The sequence below is a fragment of the Macaca nemestrina genome, chromosome 12, assembly GCF_043159975.1.
Source record: "Macaca nemestrina isolate mMacNem1 chromosome 12, mMacNem.hap1, whole genome shotgun sequence".
NCBI classification, from domain to species: Eukaryota; Metazoa; Chordata; class Mammalia; order Primates; family Cercopithecidae; genus Macaca; species Macaca nemestrina.
The window spans coordinates 53,560,987-53,585,257 of record NC_092136.1 but is presented as its reverse complement, the minus strand read 5'-3'; the positions used below and the strand labels follow the sequence as shown (position 1 = coordinate 53,585,257).

Here is a 24,271-nt window from a genome sequence, read left to right as displayed (position 1 = left end):
TTATTTAACATTTCAGAGCCTCCACTTCCTCATCTGTGAAATGGACACAATCATACCTACTTTATAGGATTCTTGTTAGGGCTCAATGAAATTGAAGGTAGCATACCTGATACATGGTAGACCTCCACTAAATAGAAACTAGCATTATTGTTAAAATCTGTGTCACTTACTCTGTGGACTCTCTGGATCAACTATTAGGATTTCTACGCATCTTTTAGATTTTCAATGAGTACCTGACAGACTTAACAAGTAGAAAACTAAATTCATAATTTTACGCTTCCTCACCCCTCCCACTCCCTAAATTTCTTCTTTCTGACTTTCAGCCTTAGTGCACAGCATCACCATTCTCCCACTCTGAGAAATGAGTCAATTTCATTTCTTCCTTCTACCCTCCAGCCTGAATGTGTAATCTCTTAACCTTTATACATTAAATGTGTCTCATCCAACCCCTCCTTTACTTTCCTGCCTAGTGGGACCTCTGCATTTGCTGCAAGTGGCTTCCTTCCAGGTCCTTGCCTCTGCTCTTTCCCAGTCCCCACTATGTGTAAAGTTCTCTTGCTCAGGAACCTTTGGTGTTTGTTGTTGTTGTTGTTGTTTTGTTTGTTTTATGTTTTTTTGCTAAAGTGTGAGTACCTATAGTCAAAAAATGTGATGTGTCCATCTGTATTTCCCTAGCACGCGATATGATGCCTAGAAAATAGCTGTTCATTCAGTGTTTTTTGAATGAACGCATAGATGAAAAATAAATGATACATATGCTTTTCCCCTTGGTACATGGGTAGGATCAGGTATTGCAGGGAGCTAGGGTAGTGGTTTCCAAATGCCCGATTTTCCTTTAATAGTTTTGCGGGGTTTAAACTATGTATTCGCTAACCTAACTTATCACACCACCTCCACTACCTCCACCACCTTCCTGATTTTGAGCTGGAGAATCAGTTTGTTTTCTCTGAAGGGTTACAGTGATGATGCATCAGACCTGGGTCCCGGAAATCCTGCCTTCCATATGTGGGCTTCCGCAGCCAGCCTGAGCCAGCTATGGCTCACATTCTGCAAGCCCAGGCCTGCCTCCAGAGGGAAAGTGCCCTAGATGCCCAGGCATGCCTTCCTCTTGGTGGCCAAAGATTTGCCAGGCAACTTCCAGCAGGCTGTGAGGAGAGGCTTTCCAGAAATTTGCCCTTAAAGATGCTCTGATAGAGAAAACATAACATGTTCTTTGGCAGGTTGTGGGTATCTATCATACAGTAATCATGGGCAGTCGGGATGGTGTAGGATTGGAGCCTCCCAATGTCTAGACACTTTGGTCTGTTCACAGTTTCAAAAACATTTTAATTACAAACCACTTTATGGTGTAAGGTGACCCACTTGGAGTTATCAAGAACTTCTGAGAAAGTCTGCTAACTCCTTTTGTGGCAGCTGCAAGTTGACTCAAAACTACATTCCACTGGTGAGTATGGGTTGTCTGGCCTGGAAGGCATGTGTGAGATGTACTAAGGGGCTCGCTGTTCTCTTATTATCTGCAAGGCCTCAAAGTTCCTCTAGTGGGAAAGGCTTTCTTCTGCAAAGACACTGGGATTTGTCTCTTGAAGAATCAGGGTTCTGGATTCTCCTACATAACCATCTTCTGTGGGCTGGATATCAGATGTGTATCCAACCCCCAGAAGATGGATCAAGGTGCAGTTGACCAAATGGCTTTTCTCTTGGGAAACTTGAGGATTTTCTGTCACCTCTAACTGGCTTTGTGACATCTGAAGTTGTTTCCTGTATCTGAAGCTAGTTATTTCATTGCTAAAGGTAGTAAAAGCCCTACTTATTTTCAGCTTTTATTCCTTTTCTCCCCTGACCCCAAAACTTGTGCTTCAAAATAAGTTGTTTCACAGACAAGGTTGCATAGGTTAGGTGACAATATCTTCTCTCCATTTTTGTAAAGTGTAAAGTCACATCACTGCCGTCAGCATTTCTAATCAGCCACAGATAATTTGTGTGCACACTAAATTGTCACAATCCCATGCAAAATTTAGCAAGAGTGGTGATTAATAGCATGAGTCCAGAGTTGAACAGATCTGGGTTTGAAACTTAGCTCTGCCTTTTACCAGATAAGCATCTTTAAGTAGCAGGATTTCAACTTCAATGTCCTCACCTGAAATAAAGGAGATAAAATAGTTGCTATCTTATAAGTTAGTTTATCCCTTATTTAATAAGATAATATATGTAAAGCCCCAAGACAGTATCTTCATAAATATAGACTATTGTATTTCAGTCAGCCTCAGTGTACATCCTGATTTGAGGTAAAGGTATGATTTGATTTGATTTGATTGACTGATTGATTTGGCAAATGTTTACCAGTACCTGCTAAGGATCAGGAACTGCTCTAGCCTCTGGGGATACAGCTATGAATGAGAGACAAGGCCCCTGCTTTAGTGGAGCTCATATTCTAGAGGGAGACAAACAAAGTGATCTATTTAACAAATAGAAAAGATGGCCGGGCACAGTGGCCCATGTCTGTAATCCCAACACTTTGGGAGGCTGAGGCGGGCAGATCATTTGAGGTCAGGAGTTCAAGACCAGCCTGGCCAACATGGTGAAACCCCATCTCTATTTGAAAAAAAAAAAAAAAGAAAAAGAAAAATTAGCTGGGTGTGGTGGCATGTGTCTATGATCCCAGCTACCCAGGAGGCTGAGGCAGGAGAGTTGCTTGAACCTGGAAGGCGGAGGTTTCAGTGAGTCGAGATCATGCCATTGCACTCCAGCCCAGGCAGCAGAGCGAAACTATGTCTCAAAAAAACAAACAAACAAACAAAAAAAACACAAAAAGATGTAGGCCAGATGTGCCTGCAATCCCAGCACTTTGGGAGGCCAAGGCAGGTGGATTGCTTGAGTTCAGGAGTTTGATACCAGCCTAGGTAACATGGTGAAACCCCATCTCTACAAAGAAATACAGAAAAATTAGCTGGGCATGGTGCTACGCACCTGTAGTCCCAGCTACTCAGGAAGCTGAGATGGGAGGATTGCTCGACCCTGGGATGTCAAGGCTGCAGTGAGCCGTGATTGCACCACTGCACTCCAACTTGGTCAACAGAGTGAGACCCTGTCTCCAAAAAGAAAGAGAAAAAGAGAGAGATTGGGTTGTGATAAGCACTATGCAGAAAACAAATGGAAATGTGAGAGAGTAATGGGTAGGGCTGAGAAGGTATCAGCTCCAGGGAGTGGGATGTTTGAGCTCAGACCTGAATGGCAAGAAGGAGCTATGTTCAGAGATCTAAAGGAAGGCCATTCAGGGCAGGAGGACCAGCAAGGAGCTCCATTAGACTTTCAGAGGTATAAAAAATGGCCTCAGGGATCCCTGAAATAACTTCTTGGACTCGCCCCCCACCCCACTCCTCCCAAAACCCACCAATGGCAAGGGGTTATGAGGAGGGGTGTATTGAACAGCATGATTTAAGCCCGCGTTTGGTGAAAAGGCTGAAATATTTACTATCTGGCCCTTTATAGAAAAAAAATGTGCGAATCTGAGGGATCTAAGGTCCCTTTCAGCTTGGACAGTGCACACACATGCAAGTGCAGGTGGGCAGGGCAGCTCGCCAGTGCAGGAAAAGTCAGCTCAGCAGCCTCCTGGGCACCCCGGCTCCAGGTGGGGCTCACTCACCAGCTTGGAGATACCCCAGCAAAGGCAGTGTGTCTGTCAGTGGATGCAAACTGCCACCAGCCTTGAACTGCTGGGATTGCCGTGTCCATGTCCCCAAATGGGATGGACTGAACGCTGAGCTCTTAGAGGTCAAAATCTGATTTCACATAAAGGATTTCTCCTCAGAAGCAAGGCGCGGTGGCTCACGCCTGTAATCCCAACACTTTGGGAGGCTGAGGCGGGCAGATCATTTGAGGTCAGGAGTTCAAGTCCAGCCTGGCCAACATGGTGAAACCCCATCTCTATTTGAAAAAAAAAAAAAAAGAAAAAGAAAAATTAGCTGGGTGTGGTGGCATGTGTCTATGATCCCAGCTACCCAGGAGGCTGAGGCAGGAGAGTTGCTTGAACCTGGAAGGTGGAGGTTTCAGTGAGCCGAGATCATGCCATTGCACTCCAGCCCAGGCAGCAGAGCGAAACTATGTCTCAAAAAAAAAAAAAAAAAAAAAACAAAAGATGTAGGCCAGATGTGCCTGCAATCCCAGCACTTTGGGAGGCCAAGGCAGGTGGATTGCTTGAGTTCAGGAGTTTGATACCAGTCTAGGTAACATGGTGAAACCCCGTCTCTACAAAGAAATACAAAAAAATTAGCTGGGCATGGTGCTATGCACCTGTAGTCCCAGCTACTCAGGAAGCTGAGATGGGAGGATTGCTCGAGCCTGGGATGTCAAGGCTGCAGTGAGCCGTGATTGCACCACTGCACTCCAACTTGGTCAACAGAGTGAGACCCTGTCTCCAAAAAGAAAGAGAAAAAAAGAGAGAGAGATTGGGTTGTGATAAGCACTATGCAGAAAACAAATGGAAATGTGAGAGAGTAATGGGTAGGGCTGAGAAGGTATCAGCTCCAGGGAGTGGGATGTTTGAGCTCAGACCTGAATGGCAAGAAGGAGCTACGTTCAAAGATCTAAAGGAAGGCCGTTCAGGGCAGGAGGACCAGCAAGGAGCTCCATTAGACTTTGAGAGGTACAAAAAATGGCCTCAGGGATCCCTGAAATAACTTCTTGGACTCGCCCCCTACCCCACTCCTCCCAAAACCCACCAATGGCAAGGGGTTATGAGGAGGGGTGCATTGAACAGCATGATTTAAGCCCGCGTTTGGTGAAAAGGCTGAAATATTTACTATCTGGCCCTTTATAGAAAAAAAATGTGCGAATCTGAGGGATCTAAGGTCCCTTTCAGCTTGGACAGTGCACACACATGCAAGTGCAGGTGGGCAGGGCAGCTCGCCAGTGCAGGAAAAGTCAGCTCAGCAGCCTCCTGGGCACCCCGGCTCCAGGTGGGGCTCACTCACCAGCTTGGAGATACCCCAGCAAAGGCAGTGTGTCTGTCAGTGGATGCAAACTGCCACCAGCCTTGAACTGCTGGGATTGCCGTGTCCATGTCCCCAAATGGGATGGACTGAACGCTGAGCTCTTAGAGGTCAAAATCTGATTTCACATAAAGGATTTCTCCTCAGAAGCAAGGCGCGGTGGCTCACGCCTGTAATCCCAACACTTTGGGAGGCTGAGGCGGGTGGGTGAATCACCTGAGGTCAGGAGTTCAAGACCAGCCTGGCCAACATGGTGAAACCCCGTCTCTATTAAAAATACAAAAATTAGCCAGGTGTGGTGGTGGGCACCCGTAATCCCAGCTACTTGGGAGACTGAGGCAGGATAATCACTTGAGCCCAGGAGGCAGAGGATCCAGTGAGCTGAGATCATGTCCCTGCACTCTAGCCTGGGTAACAGAGTGAGACTCAGTCTCAAAAAATAAAATAAAGGATTCCTCCTGAGAAAGGAGGGAGGGGAGGAGCCATGGGTCATTGCTACCATTTACTGAGTGCTTGCCATATGCCATACGAGGCTGTTTTATGAACAATTCTGCAGTGTATTGATTCCATCCCCATAACAATCCTGCCTGGTAGGAACTGCTTTATTCCTCTTTTATGGTTGAGAGAACTGACATCAGATGTAATAAGCTGCTGTGTTCAAAGCTACACAGCGAGCAAACAGGCCGCCTGCTTCTAATCTCAGGTCCCTCACTATGCAGCCATATCCGCTATTTTCCCAGTAACGTCAGTCAAGGGCTGGCGAGTCTTTTCCTGTTTGCAGGCCTGAATTAAGTTGTGTTTAGACCCCTAAGCTATGTTCATTCAGCACCTGTCTATAGGGCAAGAGACTTCATAAAAGGAGAAGGGGGACACTCTAAGGTTCTTGGCAAGGTGGTTAGCTGTGGACATAGCAGTCGGTCCAGATATGGCTGTAGAACAGCATGATAGCCTTGCACTCCTTGGCTCCAGCTCTGGGCTATAGGAACAGCTGCTAAGCTCAGATGAGTAGTCTCTCCCTTGCTGACTTTAGAGCAACAGGAATTGGTGAAATTGAAGGAATCTCTGGACTTTTCTCATGCAGATCCATTTCCAGGCCTCATCATGGGCTTTCTATAGAGGCCAGCCTCTATAACAACAAAGCTGTTGACCATGGATAGGGTCAGCCTTGTCTGTGGTCATGAGTGGTCATGGGATGAGGTGGTGCCAGTAGAGGATTCAAGTGCCTGTGAGGGAGAGAGAAGGAGTTAGAAAGACAGTGGGCCCTAACACTTCAAAGAAAGGTGGCAGAGAGGGCAATGTAGGAGTCTCACCTGGCAGTGACTCCCAGCTCTGCCCTTTATCAGCTGTGTGAAGTCAGGCAGGTGTAACATGATGGATGTGAGTTTCTGCTTTGGAGCTTGACCACCTGGATTCAGATGCCAGTTCCTCCACATACCGCGTGAGGTGACCTTGAACATGCTACTTAAGCATTTCATGCCTTGGTTTCATAATCTGGGCTGGTTATGAGATTTGAATGAACTGATACATGTGACACACTTAGAACTGGTGCTGGATATGACGTCAGAGTTCAGCACATGCTGGCTATGTTACATCATTTTGCCTCTGGACCTCAATTCTTCAACTGCAAAATGTGAGCAGCAATGCCATTTTCTTAGGAGTTCCTGCAGGGACTAAATGAGTGAATATATTTCAAGCAGGTCTGGCAATAATATGGAAGACACTTAATAGACACCTTTGGTGACCTCAGTGGCCCCTGGCCGTGGCACCTGCCGAGTGGAAATGTTTGTCATTGGGTAGATTGACAGCATTGCTTACAGTCCTGCCTGGAGTTCTCTGGGCTAGGAAAGTCTAGGTGGTGGATGCCATTGCCCTCTCCCTGACTATCTGCTGTCATCTCTGTGGCACAATGGTTAAAAGCATGGTCTCTGAACCAGATACCAGGATTTGAATCCTAGCTTCATTGCTGAATAGCTACAGCCATAAAATGTGGATGATGGATATGCATTGTTGTTAATACAGCCTTACAATGGGCCTGGCATGTAGTAAAGAGTGTTAGCTATTATTATTGCAGTGTGGGGACCCCTACATGACTGAACTAATAGACTTGAACAGTTACTAAGCAACTAAAAAGAAAAAGAGAAAATGGCAAAAATGAACTGCTCTATTTCTGGATGTTATATTGTTTATATATTTTAGCTCTGCCTTTTTCCCCACATGTAGGTTATAACCGGCCCTACATTTTTTAGCCTTGAATATATCTTGACTCAGCCCATCTCAGAAGCCTCCCCTCTTCCTCCTAAAGAAATGTGAGATTTCTCTGACACCCTTTTTTGGGTCTTGGAAGAGCCTGTGTCTCCTGTTCTCCTGAAGAAGACAACTGGCCAGACCCAGGCCTGACTCCTTGACTAGGAGCTCTGTGCTATTAAAAGAACACACCAGGGTACCAGCACCAGAGCCCAGGTGACAAGAACTCGCAGGGTCAGCTGAAGAATGACCATTCACAGGGAGAAAACCGAGGCTGTAAGAAGAAAATATATTGTAATTTTTCACATCAAATGATATGTTTAAGATATATGCACCTCAGCCGGGCACGGTGACTCACGCCTGTAATCCTAGCACTTTGGGAGGCCAAGGCAGGCGGATCACGAGGTCAGGAGATCGAGACCATCCTGGCTAACACGGTGAAACTCCGTCTCTACTAAAAATACAAAAAATTAGCCAGGCGTGGTGGTGGGTGCCTGTAGTCCAGCTACTCGGGAGGCTGAGGCAGGAGAATGGCGTGAACCCAGGAGGTGGAGCTTGCAGTGAGCCAAGATTGCGCCACTGCACTCCAGCCTGGACGACAGAGCAAGACTCCATCTCAAAAAAAAAAAAAAAAAAAAAAAAAAAAAAAAAAAAGATATGTGCACCTTTCTGCAATTATACAGGCAGTAGGAACAAAAAGTATGTAGATTTCATTTTATATACATTTTACCTTAAGCCCAGGTCAGACATGCTGGCTTACACCTGTAATCCCAGCAGCACTTTGGGAGGCCGAGGCAAGATGATTGCTTCAGGACCCAACAGCCTGGGCAACATAGGCAGACCCTGTCTCTACAGAATTTTTTTTTAATTAGCCAGGTGTGGTGGTGTGTATCTATAGTTCCAGCTACTAGGGAGGTTGAGGTGGGAGGATCATTTGGGCCCAGGAGTTCGAGGCTGCAGTGAGCCATGATCGTGGCACTGTACTCCAGCCTGGGCTACTGAGAAAGACCCTGTCTCTAAAAACCAAACCAAACCAAACCAAAACAAAACAAAACAAAAACTTGAGCAAATATTGAACTCTAGTCAATGAGATACATCCTAAAATATTTGGTTGGGAGGAAATGTATTGATTCTGCTATTTAGTTGAAATGCACCACAAAATAAGATAAATTGATGAGTGAGTAGAAGGATAGACAGGTGTAAATAGATATGTGCTAAAGCAAGGAGAAGAAAATCTAATCATGGAATCTAGATGGTGAGTATTTGGATGTCTTGTGGTTTCTCCATATATCTGAAAAATGTTATAATGAAATGTTGCCAAAAAATATTGTAAAACTAATAGTTAAAAAACAAAAAAAATCACAATGGAAAAATAAAAGTAGATGCTGGAAATATTTACAAATGTTTAAAATGCTGTTTGGAAAACTAGAGTTTAATATGAAGACAAATAAAACTAGACCCATGTGTTTTCTGCAATAGATTTCTTTTTTTGTATTAGAAAATAGCTATATATATATATTTAGAGGAAGAGTGTTCTAGACAGAAAACAAAGTGAGGCCAGTACAGCTGGAGTGTGAGAGGAGGGGTGGTGGGAGCAGAGGACAGAAGGGAAACTGGAGGTTGAGATCATATAGGCCCCTAAGGCCATAGCCACATCATCCGATTCTGACTTCTAAGTGCCACAGGCAGACATGAAAGGATGTGAGCTAGGAGTGAGTGACATGATCTGACTTGAGGAGGACTGCTCTGGTTGCTGTGTGGGGACAGACTGCAAAGTGACAAGGTTAGAAGCTGGGAGACCAGATAGGAGCCCTGACATCAGGTCAAAGGAGAGGTGGCCATGACTTGGATAAGGGGGCATTGTGTGAGCAGGTGAAAATTGATTGGATTCTATATCTGTTCTGAAGGTAGTCAACAAGATTTATTGGTGGATTAGTTGTGAGGAGAGAGGAGAGGAAGCAAGCAAGATTGATTCAAGATTTTTGGTCTAAGCAGGTAGAAAAGTAGGTAACACTTACCAAGACCGTGTTGATGGGGGAAAAGCATGTTTTTGCAGGGAGGGAATAAGAGTTCAGTTGTAGATCTGTTATGTGAGTAGTGCTTATTGGAGCAGGTAGAAATATCAGTGTACAGTTGGCTAGGGGAATCCGGACACTGGGGGAAATTCAGGGTTGAGCACCATCAGCATGTAGGCGGGGAAGTAGACGGTATCAAGGTCAATAAGGGAAGGGTATAAAGGCTGAGCCCAGGCACTCCCAGGTATAGAGGACAGGAAGATGAGGAGCAGCAGCAAGGGTGCCTCAGCAGCTGCAGGGCACGAGAGGGTCAAGAAAGTAGATCAACTATTTCAAAGGCTGCCCTGACTGCCTCTCCACCTCTAGTTTCTTTTCTGTCTTCTTACCATCTTTGTTATTGCTCTGGAACCAATTGTCCTACAGTAGCACCTCCATCCTATTCCAAGCTCATAAAAGCCAAAGTGGGGCAATAAAGTCCAAACCCTTCAGTCTGCCATCTAAGACCCTCCATGATCTGGCTCTTTCTTTCTCTACTGCCTGGTTTCGCCTTCCCCACCAACCCTGACCCTCACTTCACTAGCCACTGCCCTGCAAACCACGTCTTTCTCGGCATGCCATTTGTTTTCTTTCTCCAGTCTTCAGCCTCGATTCCCCATTCATGGTCTATCTCCTGGAGGGATCCTTTCTTGACTGAAGTCACTAATCTGTTCCTTCTCTAAATTCCTAAAGTAGTGAGAGGTAATACCAAACAATCTAGCATTCATCGTATCTTTTTTCTTCTTCTCTAGTTCCCAGCCAGCCAGTTTCCTGAGGTTTGGGAACATGAGCCTGTAATCCCCAGAGCCATCTCACTAGTCCTTTACATATCTTAGATGGCAAGAAGAATATTAATGCCCTGCCACGTAACACTCCATGGAAACCTGGAAGGATTAATATAGGATTGGGATTTTGAGTATGGAGTCAGAGGCTAGGTTCTTCCCCTGGTTCTATTACCATGGCCAAGTCATTTAGCCTTCCCGAACTCCAGTTTTCCTATCTGCCAAATGGCTATGAACATGCCTAATTCAGGGCGATTGTAAGAATGACTCAGGATGCATTTCTTATAATGTGCTTAGCACAATTCACGTACGTTATAAGCAGGCAATAAGCAGTAGCTTTGTTTTCATTATTGCTATTATTAATACTATTATTACTCTAAGTCTTCCCGATAGAGACGCACAGGCATCAACAAAGATGGGTCTGTGTTGGCCTGTTCCCTCCACACTTTCAGATCTCAAGTGAGATGTTCAACTCTGCTGCTGGCAGGAGTACAGGGGTAGCCCTCACATCCTGACTTCAGGGAACCTATGTGTTAAATGGGGAGATGCCATGAGACCAAACCAGCATCCAGAGATGTACAAGCCTTGAGGATTGTCCTTATAACTTCTAAACTAGGCAGCAGTGAGCGAACTTCTGAGGCCAAGAGGCAGAATGTCTGCAAATAAAACTGTCCCTGAAAATCCAGACCCTGCAGCTACTGGTTACAGTTGGTCATGGAGGAGGAGAACACTGGCTCAGGATGGAAGGGAAGGACAGAGAGAAACGGAATGTTTCTCAGAGGAATTAGTTGTGTTTTTTTAGGGAACGTACAAAGCATAGGATACCTTTTTCCATTTTCTTTCTGTAAATTTCTAAGATTGAGAAGTGGTGTGTAATTGTTACTCAGGAATAACTGGATACAGAAGAGAGTCTGGAGATGTCAGGGCCATGTCAATTCAGATGAGATGGAACTCCTTGCCCAGAGCAGCACTTCAAGTTCCCCTGGGGAGCCCCTACTGGCCAACCCCCTCCCAGAGATTCCTCCACAGCTAGAACCTCAGGTGATTTTGAGCATGTTCCCTGGGATCAGAGGTTAGGTTTTCACCCTGGTTCTGTTACCATAGCCATGTCATTTAACCTTCCCAAGCTCCAGTTTCCTATGTGCCAAATGACGATGAATATGCCTAATTCAGGGTTACTGTAAGAATGAAGTGAGATGTATTTCTTCAAACATGCTTAGCACAGCTCTTGTACATTATAAGCAGGCAGCAAGTGTTAGCCCCATCTCTCATGAGTAAACCCCAGCACTGCCCTGCAGGGTTGAGGCCGTGCAGCCAGGCCCCTACTGCAAACTCTCCCCCAACACACACATTCTGGCAGGTGGGTGGCACCTTGGATTTGAAAACTCTCCATCCTGCGATTCTGAATCAAGCTGTTCTTATTCACGGTAAACCAGTGACAGCCAGGGGCTTCCTGCCTGGATTCAGATAAGTGGCTGGTCCTGAGAGCCAGGGAGGCTGCAGAGCCACACCAGGAAGTATGGTGGCACGTCTCTGGCACAAGTGCACTGCCCTGGGGAGCTGGCCTGCAGGTCAGTGTGCTGGGAGGGCTGCGGCTACCAGGGAGACAGCACCATGCATGACCTCCCCCATGCCCAGCTTGCTGCCAGGGCCACCCTCACCAAAGGAGGCTTGCATTATCCAAGCCCAAACTCCCACTGTGGTGGCACCTGCCAGTGTGACTTGCACAGGCTCAAGCTTTGTCCAGCCTATGACCTCCCACCCTGTGGAAGCACGTGAAGCTCAGGCTGGACATGGCTTGCTCGTTCCATGCAGAGCCCCTGTGAACCCAGCCTGAACCCCAGCTCCATTCAGGAGGCCGCAGTGTGCTCAATGCAGGGAAGGAGCCAAGTCCTCTCACTTCATCCTGAGCTCACCACTGAGGTCGGGCTTCACTGTCAGTCAAGCTGGTAAGAGCATAGACTTTGGACCAATACTACCTGGGTTCAAATCCAGATCTGACAGCTTATTCATTATGTGACTTTAAAGACATTTCTTACCCTCTTTACTCAAAAAGAGACTTAATAAGGGTGCCTGGAGGAAGTTGCTTAACTTTTCAGTGCCTTAGTTAACTTCACTTATAAAATGGGGATGATAATAACACCTTCATGGGGCAGTTGCAAGGAGGAAATACACAAAGCAATTAGGACAGTGCCTGGCAAGTAGAATGTGCTGGGCACCATGCAGTGAGGTCTCACAACCGTCCTTTCTAGGTGAGGTGCAGGGTGGGTAAGCGGGCTAGAGAACACCACACCCTGGTCAGGTGCTGGCTTCTGCACTCCCCCTCGCTGCAGTGTCTGCACACACAGCTCTCAGGGAACACGAGGGTGGGATTCAGAAGCGGAAATGAAGCCTGCAGACTGCTAACCCCTGGCTTAGGTCTTGGTCCCCTCAGCATCTCCCTCTGGGGGCTGAATCTCTTATGCATTCCTGACATAGCCCCAGCACACTTGTCCACTTGTGGGCTGGTGAGAGGGGCGGCTGGAAGATGCACCATGTCAAGAAGTGGGTTGTGTTTGCAGGGCCCCCTGGGGAGGAGCAGGAGTCACACGTGAGCTGGGGCTGCCCAGTCCTTGTGTCCTGACTGTGGGTTAGTTGGTCACCATCCCCCCATCCTGACCCTTGATAAAGAGCTGATTTTTCCATGTAGTGTTTGTCTCTCCTCTGTGCTAACGTGGAGGCCTGAACACCGCCGAGCTTATCTATACAATGGATTTCCTGCTGGTGTTGGCTCTGCCCTGCTCCCCACTGGGTAATAATTTATGTCACCTGATCACACAGATATGCTGACATCCATGATACTGGTGGCCCTGGCAGACCCTGGCTCCCCTAGTTTGGGTGGGAATCTGTAAACGTGAATCCCCAACTGGTGTGAACTGAACATCCCAGTTGTGGATGCAGAGCCAGAACTGGGTAGGTGGAGAGGGTGTGGAGAGTTCATCCATCAGCTATCAGCTGAGGCCTCCTAGGTAGCAGGCCTGGTACTGGGCTCTGAACACACAGAAATGCAGAGGACAGGGGCAGCCTTAGAGGAACCCTTGTACTGGCTGTGGGTCAGACACAGACAATATGACTCGCAGAGCTTGTTCTGGGGAAGCAGAAAGGTTAGAGCTCACGGGAGCACGGGGAAGGAGCATACAATCTCATTGAGTTTTAATGAAAAGCTTTCCTTCCTTGGACATAAGGCCTGGCTGGGTCTGAGGAAAGAGCTCCTTCAGATCGAGTTACCACAAGCCTTTGCATCTGTGGTCTGTTTGGACCACATCCAGTGTCCAGAGTATCTACAGTGGGCATGCTGGGGAAGTCCTCCTCTCTCCCACTCCTCTGCCCGGGCATGTGGCTGCCGTGGTATTTGGCCTCTTGTCAGAACAACGAGTTCCCATATTAATCACAACAAGTACGTCCAGAGAAAACCTGGCCTGGCCTCTGCCAACAAGCCGTCTCTCTGGCCTCGATAACATCTGTACCAAATTTTCTCCCTTTATATAATTAGGCCCGTTGGTATTTGCTTTGACTTTAGATTACGGCATGACTGGCATCTCTGAAATTTCAGGCCCGAAATATGTACTGGGGCCCAGGATGGTGGGAAAACTGAGCTTTTGCCAATGGGATTTTAGGTTTAGCCAAGAGAATCAGAAACTGTACACCAGCTACTGTTTGCCCGCAAAATGCACGGCAGCCCCCTGACCGGTGGGAAAGGGATCTCCTGCCTTGTCCAGGGAGCAGTGCTGTGTCGGGCCTGGTGGACCGAAGGATGCAGGGGCCTCCCTTCCTTCTTTCCTGCCCCTCTTCACCCCATATCCTTCTACCCCTGCTCCATCCGTGGCCCCAGAGGGACAGAACTCAGCAAACAGGAAAAGATGTGCTAACTGCAAAGAAATGCAGTGAATCCAGACTTAACCCCAAAGCAAACCTCACCAGTGTCGGGGCTTGGAGTCGTGCTTTGAAATGACTCTCATTGTCTGGCTATGTCCAAGCCAAGGAGCTGTTTGTGGAGAGTGAGGTAGAGACTAGTGCCAGGCTTGGGAAGTGGGGCTTGGTCCTTTCCCGGTGGCTCTATCCAGAGAGGAAGCACATGGGCTTGCACACCCACTCACTCCCTGAAGTCTTGAGCTGGATCTCAGTGGTGACTTCATTTCCCCTAATTAGGTGTCTACAAACTCTCTGGAAGGTTCCAACCAGTAAGCCACACTGATTGTGGTGTGGGAGCTCCTGATATGCTTGTTTGCACTCTCCCTCTGGGACCCTGCAGGCCCAGCTGAGTGATAACTGGATGATGGAACATTTGCTAGAGGAAGGGGAATGTGTTTTTTTTAAGATAAGGTTTGATCTCAAGCAGAAGGACAGTTACCAGATGCCTCTGCAATGTCAAGAACTGAGGAGTGGTGCAGATGCCCTTGCCTGTTGCCTTGCTGCGGGTAGTCAGATCCCCCAGGCAAACTCCTGCCTTAGGAAAGAGTTTCTTCTGATGCTTTCAGCCAGAGTATTGCCATTTTCCTCTGGTTTTAGACAGTATTGGTGCTCCTCGTAAGGTTTTCTATGAAAGAAAAGGCTTTTGCCCAATATAGCTCTCCTAGGTCATCGTGTGTCTTCCCTGGGGAAGGATCCTTGTCTTTTTAGCATGCAGTGTCCATTGAGGACTGAGTGTGGGACTTGTGCAGAATCCTGTTTTGTCACCTCTGCCCACATGGCCCAAATGCCAACAGGACCAAGGTCGTAAAATATGCCTTTGGCACTTAAGACTTTCACCAGCTGGGCGCGGTGGCTCACGCCTGTAATCCCAGCACTTTGGGAGGCCAAGGTGGGCGGATCACCTGAGGTTGGGAGTTCAAGACCAGCCTGACCAACGTGGAGAAACCCCATCTCTACTAAAAATGCAAAAAAATTAGCCAGGCATGGTGGTGCCTGCCTGTAATCCCAGCTACTCAGAGGCTAAGGCAAGAGAAGCACTTGAACCCAGGAGGCAGAGGTTGCGGTGAGCCAAAATTATATCATTGCACTCCAGCCTGGGCAACAAAAGTGAAACTGTGTCTTAAAAACAAACAAACAAACAAAAAAAAAAAAAAAAAAAAAAAACTTTCACCATTTGGCTCCAGACCAACTCTCTTTTCTCTCCTTCCCGTCTCTTCTCCCAAAATATCCTTCTCTCCATCCACCTTGAGCTTCTTTCTCTTTCTCTTTGAAAAGGGCAGTTACCTCTGTTGAAATGTTCTTTTTTCTTTTTTATTCCTGGCAAACCAGAAGCAGTCCAACACGGTGGGCTTTGGAATCAGACTACCTGGGTTTGAATCCCAGCTCTCCCCCTTTCAGTCTGTAAAAGCATGAGCCAATTAAGCAGCTGCTTTGTGCCTCCATTTCCCCATCTGTGAAAGGGGCACCATAATAGTTGCTTAGATTTGTTGTGAGGATTAAGAGCTAAAACACAGAAAGCACTTGAAGCCGTTTGATCCATAGTAAGTGCTCAACAAATGTAGGCTAAAGTAATAATTTTAAAGACTCTCCTCGGTGAAAATCCTTTCCAACCTACCAGGCACGATTAGCTTTTCCCTCTGGGCTCCAGAAAAAAACAGCCACGTGAGGTTCTAGTTATTTATTTCATAAGTTATGTATTTTATCCCTAGCCTGAGAATTCCCAGAAGACAGGGCCTAGATTTCAGCAATAAGAATGACACCATTTACACTAGTACGTGCCAAGCTTTGTACCATGTTTTTTTCTCATGTACTGTTTTTTATTATGACATAATTCACATTTACCCTCTTATTGTACACAATTCGGTGGTTTTAGTATATTTACAAAGTTATGCAACCATCACCACTATCTAATTCCAGAACCTCCCAAAAATATACCCTGTGTCCATTAGTGGTCATTCCCCAATTCTCCCTCCCCCATTTACTGGCAATCACTAATCCACTTTTGTCTCATAGATTTGCCTATTCTGGACATTTCATATAAACAAAATACAATATGTGTCCTTTTGTATCTAGTTTCTTTCACTTAGCACAGTGTTTTTAAGGTTCATTTGTATATTCGAATTTCTTTCCTTTTCATGGCTGAATAATATTCCATTGTATGGATATACAACATTTGGTTTCTTCATCAGTGGTGGCCATTTAGGTTGCTTTTTCTTTGGGGCTATTATGAATTATGCTGCCATGAACAGTCACGTACAGGTTTTTGTGTGAACATGTTTTCTTTTCTCTTGGGTATATATATCTAGGAGTGGAATTGCTGGCTCCTATGGTTTAAACCTCTATGTTTAACTTTTGGAGGAATGGCCACACTGTTTTCATGTATCTGCACCAATTTATTTTCCCACCAGCCATGTATGAGGGTTTCAGTTTTTCCATATCCTCACCACACTTGCTGTTCTCTTTTCTATCATAGTCATCCTAGTAGGTGTGAAGTGATTTCTCACTGTGGCTTTAATTTGCATTTGCCTGAAGGCAAATGGGGTTGAGCATCTTTTCATGTACTTAGTGACCATTTGTATATCTTCTCTGAAGAAAGGTCTTTGCCCAGTCTTTAGTGGGGCTATTTGTATTTTTATTATTGAGTTGTACATCTTTTATATATTGTGGATACAGGTCCCATATCAGATATATGATTTGCAACTATTTTCTCCCTTCTCTGTGGTTGTCTTTTCACTTTCTTGATGGTGGTCTTGGAAGCACCAAGTTTTAATTTTGAAGTCCCATTTATTTTTTCTTTAGTTGTTTGTGCTTTTCCTGTTATATCTAAGACACTATTACTTAATTCAAGACCACAAAGATGTACCATATGCTTTTTAAAAGTGATCTTATTTACAATAACCTTATGAGCAGAGTAGTAGACCCACACAGATAAGGAAACTAAGTGGTCAAATACTGGAGCTGGGACTTAACCCCAGTTCACTTTGACTCTGAACTTCATGTGCATCTTACTGTGCCTCCTTGCCAAGTCCCTTTACCTCTACACTCCTCACAGGGCTTCGCGCAGTGGCTGGTGCATGGTAGGCCCACAGGTAAGGTACATTGGGTGGATGAATGACAGGCCCTAACAGGTACACAGCTTGCACTTGCTGATTGGTTCAGGAAGAGTGGGGTTTGTGCCTCAGTTTCCCTGCTGACTGGGGGTTCGTGTCTGTGATGCTAGAGGTTACCAAGACTCTCTCCTCTCTCACCTCTGCAGTGTCTCATTGTTGGGGGAGGACCCTGTGGCTTGCGCACTGCCATTGAACTTGCCTACCTGGGAGCCAAAGTGGTCGTGGTAGAGAAGAGGGACACCTTCTCCCGGAACAATGTGCTACACCTCTGGCCTTTCACTATCCACGACCTTCGGGGCCTGGGAGCCAAGAAGTTCTACGGGAAGTTCTGTGCTGGCTCCATCGACCATATCAGTGAGTGGAGTCTATAGTGATATCCCATGAAGGGAGGGGACTGACCCTGGGTGAGACATATCTCTGCATGTGTAGGAGTCCCCAGCTTGTTCCATCTTAGTCCCTGGGGACACCATATATCAGACTAACAGACATCTAGTAAAAGGCCTCCTTTGTGCCTTGTTCTGGGCCCTGGGTTATCCCCCAGTGGACTGTAAGCACCATGAGGTCAGGGACTGCAGTATGCCTTAATCACCAGACTATCTCCAGGACATGAAAGAATGCTTGACTCATAGCGGATGCTTGATAAACATCTGTTGGATGAATGAGTGAAACAGAGAAACAGAGGCAGAGGTAAATAGCATAGTCTGTACCCTGACAGAGCTCATTGAGATTTTGTTGGTGGTAATGTGCTTTAATAGGGTTAGTTACACTTGCTAAAGGAATATGGAGGAAGGGGCCACACAAAACCATTAATGGGCCAGATAGTCAAGACCCTCCATACAAAGGAGTTTGGACATTGTGCTGGTGTTGCTGGGGAGCCATGGCAGGTTTTAGAGCAGAGGAAAGAAACAATTGGATCCTTGTTTCCTGATGGATCCCATACCAAAGTTTTAAAAATCTGAGTTTTAAAAAGAGAGAGAGAACATCATGGTGGGACTTCAGCCAGAATAGGAAGGAAAATAGAGAACGTGGACTTCAGGTCCTGGGCATCCCTGAATGCTCATATAGGGAGAGATGAGTGCTGAGGCCCTTCTGCTCTGATGTTCCTCAAGCCTAGAGCTCTCAGGACTAGGTATGTGCAGACAGGTTTTGGGAAAGGCAGACTCCCTTCCTGCAGCTTTGCAGCGGGGAGGTCTTTCGCTGTTTTCTATGCAGCTGACCCTTGACCAACACTGGTGTGAACTGCAAGGGTCCACTTATACCTCAGTTTTTTTCAACCAAACACCTGCAGGAGGTAAAACCCACCTATATAGAAAGCCGACTTTTTGTATACTTGAATTCCACAGGGCCAACTGTAGGACTTAAGTATGCGTGGATTTTGGTATACTCAGGGGTTCTCCAGCATATACGCAGGGATGATTGTATAGCAATAGTGACCCATGAAAGGGAGGTTAACACTATGGGGAAGGCTCAAGAGTTTGAACAGATTTGGGTCCAAAATATGTCTCTTCCATTTCTGTGACTTGGGGAAAATCCCTTACACTCTTCAAGCCTCAATTTTATCTCCTGTAAAGTGTGATTAATTTCTGTCTCCTAGAATTGCTGAGAAGATTAAATGAGGTCAAGTTTGTAATGTGCTTAGCACTGTGCCTAGCACATAGTAAGTGCTCAGGAAAATGCTTTGCATCCCATGCTGTACAGTGAGCAAGAAGCAGCCATGGTCCCCAGACTTCAGAATTAAAAGCTGCTTTCTCCCAACCAGTGTTTCTCTGTAGAGATGGTTGGGAGGCGGGCCCTGAGAGCCATGTTCTTATGAGGACAAGAATTGATGGGAAAAAGGAATGAGGCTTGGGCGGGAACAACTGGAGAGAATTATCAGTCACGTAGGGTATAATTTATTCAGACACAGGAGAATTTACCAGCTGTGGCCCCAGAATTTATTCCCACTTTGAGATGAGAAAATTCTAGGAGTCTAGTGGAAATTTGGATTTACTCAGAGAGCTGCGGTGTCAGCTTTCAAGATGTGCTCTCCCACCCATGGAAGAATGTATGTGGGTTACCAATTTAGAACCACTGTATTGAGCACCGCTTTCTCATCAAGTTCTCTTGTGGGGCAGAGCCAGGTACCAGGATGCCTTGTGGGGCCCTGGGCTGGTTGGGCTGGCTTCCTGGCCAGGAACCCTTCTCTGCCCTCATTGACGGGGCTTTAATTGAACCCCTAGTCCTTGGAAATACTGCAGCGTGCCGTAGTGCTGGTGGGACTCTAGAAATAACATGGAGACAGTCAGAATGATCATTGTCAAGGGTAGCTCTAGTACTTGTGAGAAAGGAGGCAAGGAGAATTTATTGAGCGCCTACTGTGTGCTGGAACCAGACTGAGTAGGAACCTCATAACTATAAGGAGAGGTCAGGCCTCCCCTGGTAGGGTGGTTCGTGGCAGGAGGTGGATTGGGCTTTTTAAGCTGATTGGCTTTGGATCACCCCAGCCACATCTCTAGCCCCAGCTACATCATCATACTCAGCACTGCTCAGCAGTTCTCCATGTCTGTGTTAACATCCTCCTCCACTTCCCATTGTGGCCATTCCAAACCTCCAGCACGGTGACCTCATTCCTAGCAGATGGTCTCCCTCCAGTGCTCCTGGTCTAGGCCCGCTTCTCTCTGCTGCTGCCCCAGCACCCATTCCTTCCTCATGTGTCATGCCAAATCACAGCTGGCACCTCCTTTCCAGTTCCAGTCCCTCTGGCTTCCTTCCTTCCTTTCCACCTGCCTCGTCACTGAGTCTTCCTGCTCCTCCCCTCATGCCAGACCTCCAGCCCTATTGTTGCCCCACCACCTTTCCTTGCCATAAGGTATTTATTCTACAAAGAAGGGCGTAGACTTGGTCTATACTTTCCATTCAAACCTCCTAACCTCGCAGTCTGCTGTGTTCCCCACCACTGTGCTAAAGAGATTTTCACCAGGGTCTCCAAAAGCTCCCAAACCCCCAAGTTCACTGGCCTCTTGTCACCTTCACAGTCCTTCATCTCTCTGTGGGATTTGATATTCTTAGTCCCTCCTCTCTTGGCTTTCAGGACCCCAACTAAGGCCCTGTTCTACCACTGCCACCCTCCCCCAACCACCATGTCTTGCCCCATTCTGTTTACCTATGTTCCCTCCATTAGAAGGCATGTTCTGTATCTCCTGTGCCTAGCATGGCACCTGGCACAGTATAGATGCTCAATAAATGCTAAATGAGTCAAGCCCACCAAATACAGAAGGGCCCACAGAAAGTTTCAAACTTCTGGTTGGGTGTGGTGGCTCACACCTGTAATCCCAGCAATTTGGGAGGCTGAGGCGGGCAGATCACAAGGTCAGGAGATCGAGACCATCCTGGCTAACATGGTGAAACCCTGTCAATACTAAAATTACAAAAAATTAGCTGGGCATGGTAGCGAGTGCCTGTGGTCCTAGCTACTCAGGAGGCTGAGGCAGGAGAATGGCATGAACCCGGGAGGCGGAGCTTGCAGTGAGCCGAGACTGCACCACTGCACTCCAGCCTGGGCAACAGAGTGAGACTCCATCTCAAAAAAACAAACAAACAAACAAACAAAAGTTTAAAACTTTTCACTCTGCAGAAAAGTATTTGGAGGCATACCCATTTGTGCTGAATGGCAGGAGACAAAACAGAGAAATGAGATTCTACTCACTGTGGGAGTTTTGAAATGTGGGTAAGAGATGGGGAACCATGACCCAGCTTTGTAGGGAGAATTTCCTACCCACTCCTCACCACTGGATGTCTAAGAGCTGAGGCATAGGCCCCATCTAATGAGTCACTGATCAAGTACTTCACTGAGGCCCCTTACTCTGTCTTTGCCTACTCCTCTTTCCATCTTCACTTCATCAAACCTAGAGCCCAGCTGGGGAAGGAGGCTGGAAAGACAGAGTCTCTCTTGTTACAGCATCATTTAGCAGCTAGAACAGGGTCTAGAAATTGGACCGACATGAGTCCACGTTCTAGCTTTGCTCTGTGTCTCCTTGAGCAAGTCACTTAACCTTGTTAAGCCTCAGTTTCTCATCTACAGAATGAGAATAACGATTCCAAAGGGCCGCTGTAAGAGTTAGACGAGAAAACGTAGAGCTCTTGGTGCATAATCCGGCTCAGTAATGATCATTGTTGGTATATTGCTGTGCTCAAAGGTCACTGAGCAGCAGTGATTACGTAGCATTCTGCATATAGGTGGTGTTCAGGCATTGCTGTGACAGTTCCTCTCTCCTTCCTGCCTGACAGGTATTCGCCAACTACAGCTCATCCTGTTCAAGGTGGCCCTGATGCTGGGAGTTGAAATCCATGTGAATGTGGAGTTCGTGAAGGTTCTAGAGCCTCCTGAAGATCAAGAAAATCAAAGTACAGTATAATGTTCCTATTCTGCCTAGAAAGCAGATACTACAAAATAGAAATCCCATTTGCTGCTTCCAGAGGGTGTTTCTGTAAGAGTTATGCTTATTGAGAGCTGGTTGGCATAACGCCACTGAAGAGTATTTTACTGTTTTTTGTTTGTTTGTTTTTTGTTTTTGTTTTTTTTTTTTACCATTGCTATGACTTTAGGTTTGCTCTTTGGTTCAGAGGGTATTTATGATTAAGCCATTAAACCTATAATTTGGTTACCCTGTCCCAAGGGGATGCTACTTTGGCAAAGGAAATCTAATCAATAAGTAGGACAGAAGACATAGATTTGGTTGTTTGGTAAGGTTCATTCACATGTTCTTCAAGCTGTGTGTGTGTTTCACACATAGATATGTGGTTGTACTTGTTATACCCATGGCACATTTTAAAATCCAGTGAAGTGAAGCTTCTAGAGCAACTGTGAAATAAGGTTCAAGATGTTATTTTATATATAATACTCTTAACCATACTGAGGTATCATTTATAAACTATGATATTCACCCATATAGGCATATCTTAATGTTTCTCTTTTTTCCTTTTAGCATGTTTGTTTAAATTCTTATCCCTTATACACACCATGGTCAGAGAGTTTATTCCAGATGCCTCTGCATCTTACTTATTATTAAAATCGTCTACTGCCTGGGAAGGGCTTTGAGTTTGGGACCAGATTAGTGTCAGAGACCTTGTAGTTCCCTGCTTAGGGTACATTTCTGTTTTATCCTGTTCTCTGCCCAGATTATTTGAAAATTTAGGGGAGGCTTTAGTTAGCTTTTGGAGCAGGACAGCATTCACCATTTGGCATTCAGAGACTGTAATCTTAACCTTTTCCAGACCTCTGGTGGACATTAAATCTTAATTATCCAGGCTTCACCTGAATTTTTTTAAAAAATAAAAGACAGTGTACTGTACAATAGAACATTTTGAGCATGCAATAGAAATTAAAACTGGTTTCCTTACACCCTATACATCCTTTTGGGTCTGTTTAGCAATGAGAATCACTGAAGAACGTGGGAGAATGTGAAGAGAAGATGGTGGACTCTGTTGAGAAAAATAAGGTGCAAATGAGAGTAGTTTATGGAGCACTGAGGATAGACTCCTGGCGGAGGCCAGCAAAACCAGGCATGGAGTTGGTGTTGCTGGTTTACTTCATCCTGGATTGAACTGACACTCAGGTCAGAGGACACCAGATTAGAGAGTGAATCTGCACTGCTCTAGCCTTTCCCCTGGAGGCTCTCTCTGGAATGCATAGACCTGGCTTCACTGTCCATTTCTCACAGCCACCACACAGGGGTTATAATCACTCTCTTCCCACCTCTCTCTGCCAACTCATCTCATTTCTCTGTCCTGGTAGAAATTGGCTGGCGGGCAGAATTTCTCCCTGCAGACCATTCTCTGTCGGAGTTTGAGTTTGACGTCATCATTGGTGCCGATGGCCGCAGGAACACCTTGGAAGGTGAAGACTCTTCTTGTGGGAATGGGGGAATGGGAATGGGAGAGGGTACGTTGGGGAAGAGTTGGAGAAAGTGGGCAAGATGCAGATGCCAGAGCTGGATGGAGGTCCTGATAGGAGCGCAGACTGTCCTGTCCCTCTCCAGGTAGAGCAGCCCATCCACCTGTGGGGTGGGCAATTCAGGGGACAGCCATCTCATTCCGTCTGAACCTCAGTTTTCTCACCTGTAAGATGTGGATCACAGAACCCTTTCAAAGTGTTGTTATGCAGGCTGGGAAAGGACTAGTGTGTGAAAATGCTTCATAAAGATAAAGTGCCATGGGGGAGAAAATGAACATCCCTTATTGAGCATGTCCTGGAGGGTGAGCCGTGGTGCCAAGCACTTTCATACTTACTTCAGCTAAGATAAACATTTTTATAATACTATTAATGGTATTTGCTTACTGTCAAATGTAATATTTATACTTGAAGGAGGAACTCACTTCTTTTTGTAACTTTTAAGTACACCCACTGCTGGGCAGGCAGGTATGTCTTGCCAAACTGTCAGGGTACAAAGGCCACACTTCTCTGAGTTCTAAAGCTGAAGCATAGTATCTTTCTTGGGGTAAGATCCAGTCAGGTTTGAGAGAAACCCCATTGCCAGGAAATGCTTCCACCCCCTCCACCCTAATGCCAAGACTGATCCACCCACAGGCTGTACTCATTGATACTAACCATGCTAAATTGAGACCACGGGTTGTAAACAATGTGGCCCCAGATGGCATCTCTTAGATTAGGGCAGTTCTGCTTTTTGAGCCTGCCACCTCAAGAGCCACAGGCTGCAGATGCCTGACTGAGAGGACACATCACTCTGAGGATGGGACATGCTCCCTGGAACAGGGCTGATCTTAGAAAACTCAGGATTTATGGGCCGCCTGGCCCAGGACCTTCCCATCTGCCACATAACCGGGGCTGTTTACCATCCCCCTTTCACCTTCCATATCCACCTCCCCAACCATCGGTCATCAATACCTGACAGGCAAACTGCCGACTTGGGTGTAGTACTGTTGGAATTTGCACATTTGATGACAGTGTAAGTTAGAATATTTGAGAATCCAGGACCCATTGTCAGCTTGAGTATAGTTGGGTATTTCATGAACATGGAAAGAAGGGTGGAAATTGATGGAGCCATTTGAGCCACTCAGGGCCAAACAGGTAAACTAGAGCAGGGCTTCTCAGTATCAATACCGCAGACATTTGGGACCACACCATTCTTCGTCACAGAGACTGCCCT

The 24,271-nt window shown here is 46.3% G+C and overlaps 1 protein-coding gene across 36 annotated transcripts in view; it reads left to right on the top strand.

Moving 5' to 3' along the window:
* The window catches only part of LOC105486894 (microtubule associated monooxygenase, calponin and LIM domain containing 2), a 260,006-nt gene that overhangs the window by 91,840 nt on the left and 143,895 nt on the right, over positions 1 to 24,271 (top strand). For all 36 annotated transcript variants that reach the window (XR_003019230.2, XR_003019233.2, XR_003019235.2 and 33 more), the window contains 3 exons: positions 17,273 to 17,480; positions 21,393 to 21,509; positions 22,900 to 23,001. Coding sequence is in view for 30 of the 36 variants with exons in the window: in XM_011749977.2 (XP_011748279.2) it covers positions 17,273 to 17,480; positions 21,393 to 21,509; positions 22,900 to 23,001 (427 nt within the window). In the remaining 6 variants the exon portion in view is untranslated. The remainder of the gene's footprint in view (positions 1 to 17,272; positions 17,481 to 21,392; positions 21,510 to 22,899; positions 23,002 to 24,271) is intronic.